Source organism: Meleagris gallopavo, chromosome 6 (genome assembly GCF_000146605.3).
Source record: "Meleagris gallopavo isolate NT-WF06-2002-E0010 breed Aviagen turkey brand Nicholas breeding stock chromosome 6, Turkey_5.1, whole genome shotgun sequence".
Lineage (NCBI taxonomy): Eukaryota > Metazoa > Chordata > Aves > Galliformes > Phasianidae > Meleagris > Meleagris gallopavo.
The window spans coordinates 4,782,397-4,795,666 of NC_015016.2; the positions used below are offsets into that span (position 1 = coordinate 4,782,397).

Consider the following 13,270-nt stretch of genomic DNA (forward strand, 5'->3'; position numbering starts at 1 on the left):
AAAAAAGAGAGAGAGAGAGTGAGAGGGAGTAAAGGTGGTAAAATCCTCCTGTTCTCGGAGCTGCTTGCAGAGATTTCCACTGCTGAGCGCTGATATTTTCTGTTTTTCACGCTGCTGTGCACATTTTTGTGACTTCTGTGGCAGGCACAGATGTGGATGGGAGTCTCAGGCTTGCGGCATCACCGCAGCTCAGCGATCCCAGCCGCGGTTTCAGCAGCATTGCTCTCATGGCTTGGGTTCTGCTGCCGAACACTTGGGCAAGGAGGGGAGGGCACTGATGGTGCCTGGAGGAGGGCACTGGTTGTGCTCAGTGCAGGGCACCGACTTCGCCCTGATGGCTGAACCCCATCCGGGTGGTGTTTATTGGGGGCAGATGGATGTAGAGGTATTTTTTCAAAACAAATGTGAAAAATGGTACCGTCCAAAACACAGCTCTGTTGGCTGAGCGCTGGGACAGCGTCGACATTCTGCTCGCTTCCCTGGGAATCATACAAACTGGGAAAGCCCCTTCATACAAAGATGCTGCTTTGGGGTTTTTTGGCTGTAGGTAGAAGTCCTGGTGCTGTCCAGGCTCCTGGCAGCTGGTCCTTGCCCTGCTCATCCCCGCAGTCAGGATTTGGGGTGGAGAGGCAGGCACTCGGAGGGCTGAATGGATGGATGGCACATGAGAGGAGGTGGCAAACTGATGCAGGGATGGGGTGAGCTTGGCCAAAAGGCCATGTCACTGCCTGAGGGCTTCTCTCTGATGCCCGCTGGTGTCCCTGCAGGGTGGGACAAAGCCCAAGTGACATCAGTGCCTGCTCTGCTTCCATCTTCTGGATGTGCTGGAGAGCTGCGTTCTCCTCCTGTTGGCTGGAAGGCAACATCCTTCAGTAGGGATAGAAGAGACGGCCTTGCTGCAGTGAGAGGGTACATCCCAGAGCCACCTTTGTTTGTTTTTGTGGAGTTTTTGGCCATTCGACGTGGACAAGGAGGTACTTCATTTTGGACTTCATTTTGGAAGTTCTTTCCTTCGTTTCTGGTGTGGGTGACCATCAGCAGAACGGGAAGTGGAAAAAGAATTGAAAAATAGGAGATTAGAGAGTTTGCAACATTGCGGCTGCCAGCACTTTGCAAGTGAAAAGGTAGGAGAGGGCTCAGCACTGGTGCTGGATTGGAAGCTGCCACAGGCACCTTCTCCACATCAGCTTTGGGTCAAGGCCCCAACAACCCAACCTCTGGCACATGCGGCCCCATGCAATGATTAACTTCTTCCAAGCCCAGAACCACTCCATCCATCCATTTTTAACCTTTCAGAGAACTTTTGGCTCCTGGAAGCTGTCGGTGAATGTGATTGATGAGCAGTGGGGCTTTGCAGGCACCCACCATCGCAGCACTATTGTGATATTGAGCATCCCATCACGGGGAGCTTCTGAAGTCCGTGCAGTTTCTGTGCCGTCTGTTCAGGGCTGTTAGGAGGATGTTGGTTTGAGAGATTTAAATTCAGTTCAGACATGCAAAAGAGGGTGAGAAAGTGATATGGTTACGGTTACGAGGAGTAGGTTGTGCTGGTGGGAGGGTTTCACAAGAGGGCACGAGGCACCGCGTCCATTAGCACTGGGTTTACCCTTCCACCATCCTGCTCCAGGCACACTGGGTTGTGAATGCTGGAAATGGGCAGTAGAAGAGCGTGAAGGAAATTTAGGAATCTAGGCAAGCACAGAGCTGCTTTGTTTTTAATTAGCTACGTTGTTTTTAATTGCTACTATGCTTGATACATAACCCAGCCTAAACAAGAATAGCTTATTGAATGGGGGACTGACTATGAAAGGCACCGTGAGGAGAAGGGCTGTTCTTCACAGTTGATATATTTGTATTTCAGTGCTTCATTTAATAAGTCTGTTTCCCCAGGGGGCTGTAGCAAGTAAATCATGCCAGCAGATTGTTCTTTGCAAACCGGCTTATTTTTGTAATTAGCAAGACGCTCAAGCTGTAACTGCACAGAAAGCGATCGGGGGAAGGAGTTAACATAAAAGAATTAGTAAGCAAAATGTAGTAATTATTGTTGGATAACGTTTGTGTTGATTGAATGGGTTCCTGGGCAGTTGTGTTTCCTCTAAAAGAGGAGAGGAATTGCAGCTGCGTGCAGGGGCGGCAGCGAGGTGTGGTTGTGGGGTGCAGCTCTGGGGAGTCACACCTGTGTGATCACACTGAGCTCGTGCAGACTGTAAGTGCAATGATTCCCCTCTCTGATGATGCTTTTCTCCCTTCTTTTGCAGTTATATGAACAATACGGCGTCACCATGAGCGGGGTGTTGAAAAGGAAGTATGAAGAGCTGGGGGATGACAGCACCTACTGCTCCTCCTCCTCCTGCTCCCCTCTGTCCTCCTCGGCGTCCTCAGGCTGGGACTCAGATGAAGACAGCTCCCGTGGAGACAGCAAGCCCAGCTCTGCCATAGCACCTGGCTTTACCCGTGAGTCCCTTATCGCCTAGCCCTGTTTGCCCTGTCCTTATAACCCCCCAGTATCTTCACGAGAGTCTTCCTCAGCTGCTCCTCGTACCATTTTGCCATTTGTTTGCAACTTTTTTTGCCCAAATCCCAAATTTGGCCTATGGGACACGCGTGTGCAGAGGTGTCCAGAGGAGGCTGCTATCAGAGCATCCTCCATCCCTCACTATGCTATCAGCTGTTCCATAGGCATCTATGGAACAGGCAGCCCGTAATGCTGCTTTTGAAAAATGATTAACCAGCAGCCTAATTACCATTTCAGAACCCGTTTCCTATGTAAGGTGGGGACTTTGCCAAAGAACACGACACGTTTGACATTGCCTCCGCTGTCAGTACAGATAAATGCTATTTTGTTTTCCCAGCATTATTGGTTTTGAGGGCTTTTAGGAAAACATGCAGAAGACAAGGTCATAAAATCCCTTATCTGCTGTGCAAAGGGAAAAGAAAGACAATAGGAGACCATCTTCGTGGAGGAGAAATGCTCCAACCCAGTAAATTACACTGAACACCCACTGTATATAGCAGTTAAGCTCCACTTAGCAGACACACACAAACACGCAGTGGTCTGAAAAGGCTTTAGAAGTCTTGTAATAATAAAGAGTCTCATTCTTGCTTGTCTTCCCAGGTTTGGTGACAAAACAATGAACTTTTTGTATTCTCTGGCTCCATTGAAAAAGGGTCAGGAATGGAAAAACAATTTGGGGGGGGGAGGAAGGAGTGAGAAGCAAATGCCAAAGTGCAGCAGCTCGGTCGATAGATGCTGGCGGTGGTTAACTTGCCTCTTGATAAAGAGCTGATGGTTTAGAAGATTGAATCAAGGTTATTATGAAAAAGCAACGCAGAGTGCAAAGATAGCATCAAAGCGATGGCGCAGCCTGGTTCGAAACCCTCAGTGAGTGAGCAGAAGCTGCTGACACAGATGGGTGAATGCTTTTTTTTTTCTTTTTTCTTCTCTTTTTTTCCATCTGAAACTGAAATGCGGTATTTTGGCAAGCAAGACCTGTGAAATGTAGGTGCAGCTTGCTGTTCAGTTTGCACTTTCTCAGCTCTGCTATCCAAGCAGCACAGCTCAGTCTCGTGCTGGGAATTGACCCAGCCCTTCCTGGTTTCTTGTTCCCACATTCCACTACTTCATTAGAGAGTGACACCAAAAAAATCAAACACTGAATTTGTGCGTTTCTGCCTCTTCTTCCTGGCATGCAAACAGCACAAGGGACATTTAGATGGGATATAAGGAAAGCTTTCTATAATAAGGGTGGTGAGGCACTGGTACAGGTTGCTCAGAGAGGTGGTAGATGTCCCATTCCTGGAGACACTCAAAAGTCAAGCTGGACAACGCCCTGAGCACCTGATGGAGCTGTGAGTGTCCCTGTTCATTGCAGGGGGGTTGGACCAGATGGCCTTTAAAGGTCCCTTCCAACTCAGACAGTTCTATGATTCTGTGAAATTGCTCTGACCAGTTATTCCACCCCTGCTTGCTCCATCTGCATGTGCAGAACCAGGTATCTCTGGAGAAGCTCTGCTCTGAGTGCTGTGTAGTGTATTTCAGCAGCGTAAAATAAACCAGAGTCATGCATTGCTGTGTTTACCCTGGGGTCACCTGCATCAAGATTAACATCTTAGCAGCTGCTCTCAAATGAGTCTTACAAGAATAAACTATAGATTCATGGTTCCTCCCAGTGGATGGTAAAAGGAAATACCAGGAGGAGCAGCCATTTGGGCTGTTTTCTGTCCTGCCCCAAAAGCTGGAGCTGAAGCATCTGTGTCCCAGTGTTGTGGGACCCTGGGACAGCAGGCAGGGTGATGGGGTTGGGAACGGGACAGGTGTGCAGGGTGGTTGGCTGCTTGTTCGTTCTGCTCTGCTGCATGTGAAGAATAAGCAAATGTATTTCCTGTCAGAAGTTGTGATGGGGAGGAGAAGCAGTGGGCTTTTATTAGGGCGAATCTGAGTGGTGACTCCAGTGCATCAGGACTTGGCTTAGTTTCCCCTGTATCCACTTTCCACCTTTAGATCCTAAAGCACAAGATGCTGTGACCTTATCGTATCATGTTACCATTGCAAATCCGGTTCATGGTGTTTAGCAAAGTTATTTTACCTCCATCTTCAGGATGGCATCGCTGACTGTATACTCTTTTCTCCCCCTTTTTTAGCCACGTCCATTCTGAAGAAATCCAAACGGCTAAAGAAGAACAACGTGGAGTTTGACCGGGTCACTGTGTTTTACTTCCCGCGCTGCCAAGGCTTCACGAGCGTACCGAGCCGCGGGGGCTGCACGCTGGGGATGGTGAGCAAACACAGCTCCTCTCGGCAGTTCACGTTAGCAGAGTTCTCCAAGGAGCAGGAAAACGTTCGTCGGGAGAAACTGGAAGAAAAATTGAAAGAGGAGAAGTTGGAAGCTTTGAAATGGAAAGTGAGTGGCTGGATTGAGGGTGTCTTTTCTCGTGAAGGTCTTTTCTTTGTGTTGGTCTTTCCGAGTCTTTGGGACATTGATCCAGAACCTACTGTGTGTCTCTGAGAAACACAGGTCGGTTCTTTGCCTTGAAAGAAGTGATGCTCAGCTCCCCTAGCAGGTGTTCACCAGGTTTTCAGGTGGGACCTGAGTGAGATGCTGTGCACCCTATGGTCTTTGGGCTCTCTCTGGAGGCTCTGAGACAGATACTGGTCGTAGAGGTGGCCACCACTGGGGCAAGTCAGGAAGTGTCTGGGCTATGCAGTCAGATGTATGGTCTGATGTTTGGGTGGTCCTCTGTGGAGCCAGGAGTTGGATCCTTATGGATCTCTTCCAATTTGGATTATTCTGTGATTTTATGATTCATGTATTGGAACATGCTGCCCAGGGAGGTAGTGGAGTCACTATTCCTGAAGTTGTTCAGGAAACATGAAGATGTGGCACTGAGGGACATGGTTAGTGGGCATGGTGGGGATGAGTTCGATTGGACTAGATGACCTTAGTGGTCTTTTCCAATCTTTATGATTCCGTGATTTTTCCTGGCCTGAGGTGTTGAAGGTTGCTGTCTTGGTGTCCCTGAGACCTCCGTAACACTTTGCCCACGTTTTGCCCTCAGCTCACCATGAACGGCACAAAGGAATCGGAGGAAGCCAACCAGCTCACTATTGAAGACATCTCTGACGACGACATCGACGTCAGCAACGTGGACCTGGAGGATGGCTTTTTCCTCCAGCCCTATCCAGCCAAGAAAAGGCGTGCACTGCTCAAAGCCGTTGGGGTGAAGAAGATTGACAAGGAGGAGAAGCGGGAGCTGCACAGCATCCGCCTGTCCCGGGAGGACTGCGGCTGTGACTGTCAGGAGGTCTGCGATCCTGAAACCTGCAGCTGCAGCTTGGCGGGCATTAAGTGCCAGGTACTGCCCTATCTCATGCATCTCAAGTTGAAGTGGAAAAGCTCTTGGAGATGCTGCTGGAAAACACACATTGTGAATGGCAGAGGGAGACGGGCTGCGGGGGATGCCTTGGCAAGGAGAAGCCCTTTGCTCCTCCCATGAGGCTCCAATTTCTCCTCCTCCCTTGGTTTTATTTTTATTCTCCTCCTTGGTGTGCATCCCAACTCCTCGCACACGTGGGAGCATCAGTGTCAGCTCTGCAGGCCCACCTGCATATCACAGGGTGGCCCCTGTAGCTGCACTTAGTTACCTTCATTTTTTTTTAATATATTTTCTGTTTTCAGAGGTGCCTGTCCTGCTGTGTTTACGAGGAGTGTTCGCTACTGTGGGTGCTGCTCACTTGCTTGCTGTGTGCTGTGGTTGCAGGCTGGGTGGTGCAGGATGTGTATGCAGAAGTTGGATGTGCACAGGCAGTTGGATACGCACAGGCAGATGGGTTTGCACAGGACTTGATGTCCGTGTGCATGTCACAGCCCCCCTCTAGTGGCTGCTCACAACTGATACGTAAAAGTGCTGCAGATACCAGTAGAGCAATTTGTCCTTCATCCTGCAGAGATGCAGAAGCTCATGATACAGATCAGATATTAGATATCGTGGTTCAATACAGAAATTCACATTTGCCCACTTATGTCTCCTTTCCGAGCATTACGTTTTGCTTTTTTTTTCTTTTTTTAAACCCTTTAACTTTTTTCAGTTGTACTTAAATTCATCTTTTTTAAGACAACTCTTCCAAAGAGCAGGTGGTGTGGGTTGTTTGTTTTTTACTATTTCGTATTTTTTGGCTTGCTTTTAAATCCCTCACCCATGCTGCAGAGGTGATGTGTGAGAGTTTGGGGGTTAATCAAGGTGGCTTGGGCTTTGGGCGAGGGTCCTCACACCCATGTTTTTCCCCCCAGATGGACCACACCTCCTTCCCCTGTGGCTGTACCAAGGATGGCTGCGGCAACACGGAGGGCAGGATCGAGTTCAACCAGGCCCGGGTACAGACCCACTTCATCCACACCATCATGAAGCTGGAGCTGGAGAAGCAGCAGCAGAGCAGTGAAGGGGTGGCAGAGGTTGAACCTCCCTTCCGGGAGCGGTTGCCTCAGCTGGGCTGCACAGCGGCAAAGGGGCCCTTGGAAGAACGCACGGCGTCACTGGCCCCCGCCTTCCAGTTCAGCCCTGAGTTGGAAGCCCTGGGCGAGAACAGCTGCAGCAGCGACATGACGGACTCCTCCATCTCCTCCCACCCCAGCGAGGACCTGGAGGAACCCTATGAGAGCCTCCCCTCCGACAAGTCCCAGTCGGACATCGATGATGATGGCTTGGCACGCATCCTCCACTTCAACGATTCGGATGCCGAGGAGGAGGGAGACCACTGCCAGGACAACCTGAGCTGTTTCCACCCTGCCGATTTCTTCATTGAGGACCATAGCTGCGAGGCCAAGCCTGGCCCTGGGGCCTCATCCCACCTCTCTGAGTGCCTGGACGAGAATGCCAACCAGGACAGTGGTGGGCTGCTGGAGGAGGCCATGCACGCGCGCTGTGATGGGGTGTCATGCTGCGCCCCAGCCCCAGCTGAGTCGTGTTCCAAGAGCTATGCCGACCTCAGCCTTTCCTCTGACTCCTTGGATTTCTTCCAGTCCTTCTCGGACTATAACTTGGGACCCCTTTACAACTCCTTGAAGGAGTATGAGAACCTTGATAACTTCTCAGCGTTACAGTTTCAGTTGCCTAATTTCCCCGGTTTCCCGCAAGCTGGAGATCAGGGCTCCTGTTTCTTGGAGTCTCTCATCGGTTTGTCCGAATCCGTCCCCGAAACCCCAGCCCCTTTCACAGACAATCAGCTTTTGGAGGATGCCATCAAGTCATCGCTGATGGAAACGGTGAAGGTGTGAAGCTCCTGGCTGGCTGGGGATGCGAAGGACTGGCAGCATCATGGTGCTGAAACCAAAGCCGAAGAACGGTTGGACGGGCAAACTTTCACTTGTGCTATGTGAAAAGGATTAAAAAAAATAATCAGACTTTCTGAGCGGACAAACTATTTTTGGTCTTTATAGAATGTGGACGTTTTGACATACTGCAGCTACAATCAGTTCTCTTGCTGTTTGTGCAAAAATTTCTAAACTTTCATGATGGGGTCGGGGGGTGGGAGGGAGGGACGAAGACTTTCAAGTATGAATTTCCTTGTGTTTTGTATGCAAAGACCTGTTGAGAAATGCTCCTTGCGAATGTTGCCAGTCGTATACACAGCCCCTTCTAGAAACGTTTCGGTGTCGCGGGAACTTTTTAAGACAACTTTTGAAGCTGTATTTATTGTGAAAATTTGTGATTTGCATAAGAGCCAGACCAACATGCTCTTGGGTTTAAATCGGAAAAGGTTTACAGAAGAGATCCGTACACTATATACATAATCATCCTTCATCTATTTATTGCAAATTCCAGAATTTAACTAGCCACTGAAGCTTGAACTAGCATGAAACCTTATTTAAATTGGTAATACCTCAGATGTATTATGTGCACAATCATATTTTTTGCATAATATATCTGTATTTATTTATTGTCTACCTGTAGTACATGAATAGCACTGTGGTTTGTCAATGACCTGGAAGGGCAGTAAGGTCTCCAGCAGCACGCATCCTAAAATGACCCCGCTGTCTGAGTCTGGGAGGTGCTGTCTGTTCAGTCTTCACCTCACATTGCTACAAGAGCTGAATGTAAGGTGGGTGGGAGGGGAGGGATGAGGGCGGTGTTCTTGCAGCATCCTCTGGTAGTGAACCATCCTTTGTAGACGTGATAGCGCGTAGTCTGATATGCATGATACTGCTATAGGGAGCAAAACCATCCTCTGTTTGAGAAACATGAGCTAGCTCTATTTAATGAACAAAAACCACCGAAATCTTTCCATAAATTATTTTCTAATTTATTGAATTTCCTAAGGATTTGGCCATGAGATCTTTTGTGATCGCTTATGGTGCCTGAATATGCAGAGGAACTGCCAGCGAGGGAGAAAGTCAGGGTAACCTTTGCAGCCCATGGGGCTTTGGAGAGCAAAGTGAAGGGCAGCAAAACCCTTACAACTCCCAGATATTGAGGGTATGGCAACTCCAGAAACTTGTGGGCCAGACTGTTTATGCTCTTTTTTAAATAGATAAATTGGGTAAATCAAGAAAAGGAGACGAATATGAAGGTTGTTGCATTATTTATTGAGTACGATTGCAGAGAGGAGGAAAAAAGAGAAATGGTTGTGCTTAGGAGGGAGATTAGAGGCCTACTTAGATTTTTTGTTGTTTGAATCAGCCTGAGAACATGACACTATTTGGCCATGCCATGTAACTGGACCCAAATCTGCACGCCAGTGATGCACTAAGTGCCTGCGCCAGCAGCGTGGGCGTCTAGGTATCTCTCTGGAAACCCACAGCTGTACATTGAAATCCCCTCTTGCATAGTCACCCCGTTGGGGGGAATCATCCCAAAATGTGGGTCTGAGGACCTTTCCCTTAGCTGAACCTTTGCTGTCCCCACCGGCAGGGATGGGGCTGTTTGAGACCTGCCACTTGATGGACAAGTAGTCTTGCCATGCCACCATGGCACCCTGCCAGCAATTTGGAAAGCTTCTGGCATATGAATAGCGCGAAGGCTGGTGGTTTTTTTTGTTTGTTTGTTTTGTTTTTAAATTATTGTTATTAATAATTATTATTATTATTTAATTGTACGTCTTCTCTGGTATTGAGCCGGTCAGCCTTGAAGCAGAGTCAACCCGCCATGTCCTCCCACGAGGCATCACCCTGAGGCCATCCCCATGGGCAGGAGGGCGACTGTAGGAATACTACTGGCAGATGGAGGATTTCCTGGATACCTATCTATCTATCTATCTATCTATCTATCTATCTGATTTTTTTGTTGTCGCCGTCGTTTCTTTTGACTGAAAATCCCCCTTGGTTATCTTCTGGTGGTAGTTGCTATCCTTCAGACTGCATCAAAAATACTGACTGTTGGAAGTCTGGTACCGTTCTGTATTTATTGGCACTAATATATTTTATAACATTCCTCAGTTTCTCTGCATATATATATATATATTTATATATATAAAATATATACATATATTTTATATATATATATACACAACACTTTTTGTAATGAATGACAGAGATTGACTCCTGCCATTGTGGATTTTTTTTTTCTATAATTTATTCATTTTATTTGTGTTGGTGCCAAAAAAAAAAAAAAAGATTTTTCTTTTTTTTTTCTTTTCAAGGCACTGAATTGTAAATATATAATTTTGTTGCTTGTTTGTTTTTCTTCTCGGTATCTATGTAAAAAGTTGCCTGTTAAACAGTTTTAAAACTGGCTATTTATTGACACAATCTGTAATTATCTAATGTATTGATTGAAACACTTTCGTTTCAACATAGCTTTATTTTAGCTTCCTTTGTGTATATATTGTGATTATGTTGCTTAAGGGTACAAGTTAAAAATGCTTTATTTTACCTTATCCATTTGCATTTGTTTAAAAAAAAAAAGGAAAAAAGCATATTTGTCTACAGCTGCTGTCTCTCATTTCATCAAAGCAATATGAAGAAATTTCCATTACACTTTCAATAAAATAATTTTGTTTGAATGCGGCAGCGTCTTTACCCTTCTTGCGCCTTCAGCATGACTGGTTGCTACCTTCTTTTCTCTGCTGTGGCTCAGATGCTTGGATGAGGGGTGTGAGAGCTACTGCATGTCACAGCTGTTCCTTTTTTCGTTTGTTTTTGCTTTTTTTGGACCGTTTTGAAGCTCATCACCCTAGCGTTCCCCCCTCAAATAATGAGATGGACCTCAAAATCATGACTTTGCCCAGGGACAGGTGTCTTCCCAGAGAGGCACCCAGTACCACGATGAAAGAAGAGTGTCAAAGTCCCTTGGGATGGGACACTGCCCTCATCCCCATTCCTGTAGCTCTGCCCAGACCTGGACATTGAAACTGCACCAGGCAGAGCACCTTTAGCAAGGAAGTGGGAAATGGTGGTTGTATCAAAGCCCAGCAAAGAGCTGGCACACTGGGTTGGAGTTGTCTGGCCGGAAGGTCACTGTGTTGAGGCCATCTCTTGGGCTGTCCCACTAATGAAGCTCTTTCTGCGGGACCTTCCTGCTGACTGGTGCCAGCCCATAATGAGTGGCACTGAGGATTCAGGAATGAAAAGGCCAAATTCATCAGTGAGCACAAATCAGAGATGTGAACACGGGACATGAGCTGGATTTGGAATCACGTTTTCTCCCCGTCAACGTTTGAGCCCCTCAAAATCAAGACTGAGTGGGAATAAAAAACTCTCTAGTCCATTGCAAAGGTGTTTTCCACTGTCACTGTAGTTTGTGCTGATGAAATGTTAAATGTTCATCTTCACTATACCAAAATAGTCTACAACAAACTGTCATGGTCACCACAGCCTCCCTACTTTTTCACCCCAGTGGGAGCCTCCTGTGTCACTCGTTTCTCTTCTTGGCAGCCTCCATGGCAAGGCTGAGGCCAGCTGCATTTCAGCACGCAGCAGGACAGACGTGCCCAGACCCGATGACACACGGCTGTGATTCATCGCCGTGGGCAGCTCCTTCAATGAACCCCATAAATCCCATCACTGCAGCTCCAGCTCGAGCTGTGCACTCTCTACCTTCCTCACCCTCTTTACTGTTGTTAGTTTTTCTCCTCCATGCAGCTACGCTCGCTCCTAACACCCAAAAGCACACAATTATTCATTGTTTGCTTTCATTTCATTCTTTAGTTGCTGCTGAAAGAGTTAAAGCATCTTTGCAGCCAGCAGACAGACAGCAGTTCTCTCCCTGCATAGGGGCTGAGTCATTTGTTGCCCAGAGCTGGCACCAAGCAGGAAGGAGATGTCTCTGTGCTGTTCTGGGCAGGAACAGCCATAAAGTGACAAAGAGATGGACTTTATCTCCAGTAGGGAAAAAACACCCCAGGAGCTGCAGGGCAATGCAAGCCCAGGGTTTTGCCTGGGACACTTCCAGCTCTTCCCACATCAAGGACCTGCGTCTACTCTGAAGATCCAAAATAAACACCTTTTCTCCTTGCAGCACAGAGATCCTCATCACTCCAAAAGGATCCCTCCATCTAATCAACCAGTACTGCACACCAGCACAAAAGCAGTTTAATTTTAACCACACAAGGGTTCCTTTGTGCTCATCCATCTCAGGAGCATCTCAGGAAATGGGTGTTGCTAAATGTAGAGAAGAAATGTAAGTAATTCATAGAATCATTAAAGTAGTAAGGAGCACTAAGATCATCTAGTCCAATCACCAGCCCATGCCTGTGACAGCTCTAGGCCATGTCACTCACTGTGACATCCACTCTTTTCTTGAACACGTCCAGGGATGATCCCCCATCTCTCTGCGCAGCCTGTGCCAACGCCTCACCATCCATTCAGGGTTCCTAATATCCAACCTGAAGCACAACTTCATGCCAGTACCTCTCGTCCTAGCTCTATTTCTTGCTAGAAAACAATCAAAATTCTTCTGACAGACACCTGGCTAAAGGGAGAATTCAGATAAGTCACTGATGGAAAGAACCAAGTTCTCTCCTTCACAGCTTCATCTACGAGGAGTTTCAAATACTGCTTGAACCACACATTTTCATCAGCCTGCTTTATATCACCAGGATGTTGTGAACAGCAGCATTGCCATCTGCTGGGCAGCAGCCCCAGCTGCCTTCTCCTTCAGGTCCACAGCACGTTTTGCCCAGAGAGTGAGGTACCGAAATGCCTGAGGCCTAGAGCTGAGAGCAGAGCAGGCTGAGGGTTGGGCTCACGGCCATACAGCTCCTCACAGGAAACTGAGGGCAGTGCTGAGCTCTGCTCCCTGGGGACAGTGATAGGGCCTGAGGGAACAACATGGAGCTGTCAGAGGAGGGGCAGATGGGGGTGAGGGAAAGGCTGTGCCTCAGAGGGCAGTGGGCATGGAATGGGATGCCCAGGCCCAGAGCTGCCGTTTGGATAAGGTTACAGGAGGAAGCCGCCACCACAGCAAATAACATTCCTCCAAAATAAACCTGCTCTATTGAGAGCGTTATCTACTGCACTTCCAGGAAATAATTACTTGGATACTACTTTGGAGTAAATAGAGATGAGAATTTAATGGTTTTTAAGTGCTTTTTATATTCAAAGCATCCCAAAGTGCTTTCCAGTAATTAGGGCTGAATAGCTGTCAGGAGAGGTGGGAGCACATTGTATTCCCAAAAATATGGGTCAATTTTGCTCAGGAGAGGAAACAATTGGGTGATGAAGTGATGTAAATTTGACTATTGTATTTGGAAGTTTATCTGACAAAGACTAACACACCTGGGGTAGGATGTGAATGAGGGCACTTCCATAATATAAACACAGAATCATAGAATCATAGG

At 47.5% G+C, this 13,270-nt stretch overlaps 1 protein-coding gene across 2 annotated transcripts; it reads left to right on the top strand.

The window, feature by feature from the left end:
• Positions 1 to 17: 17 nt before the first annotated feature.
• CSRNP1 (cysteine and serine rich nuclear protein 1) lies at positions 18 to 10,499 on the top strand. Of its 2 annotated transcripts, XM_010712333.3 has the most exons (5): positions 18 to 974; positions 2,259 to 2,454; positions 4,642 to 4,901; positions 5,557 to 5,853; positions 6,789 to 10,499. In XM_010712333.3, the coding sequence occupies exons 2-5, from the start codon at positions 2,283 to 2,285 to the stop codon at positions 7,770 to 7,772; spliced, it is 1,713 nt and encodes a 570-aa protein (XP_010710635.1). In that variant the 5' UTR covers positions 18 to 974; positions 2,259 to 2,282; the 3' UTR covers positions 7,773 to 10,499. The 2 variants fall into 2 exon arrangements, with proteins under 2 accessions (XP_010710635.1, XP_003206977.2); XM_003206929.4 differs by lacking the exon at positions 18 to 974 and having other exon boundaries at positions 2,066 to 2,454.
• The last annotated feature ends 2,771 nt before the right edge of the window (positions 10,500 to 13,270 follow it).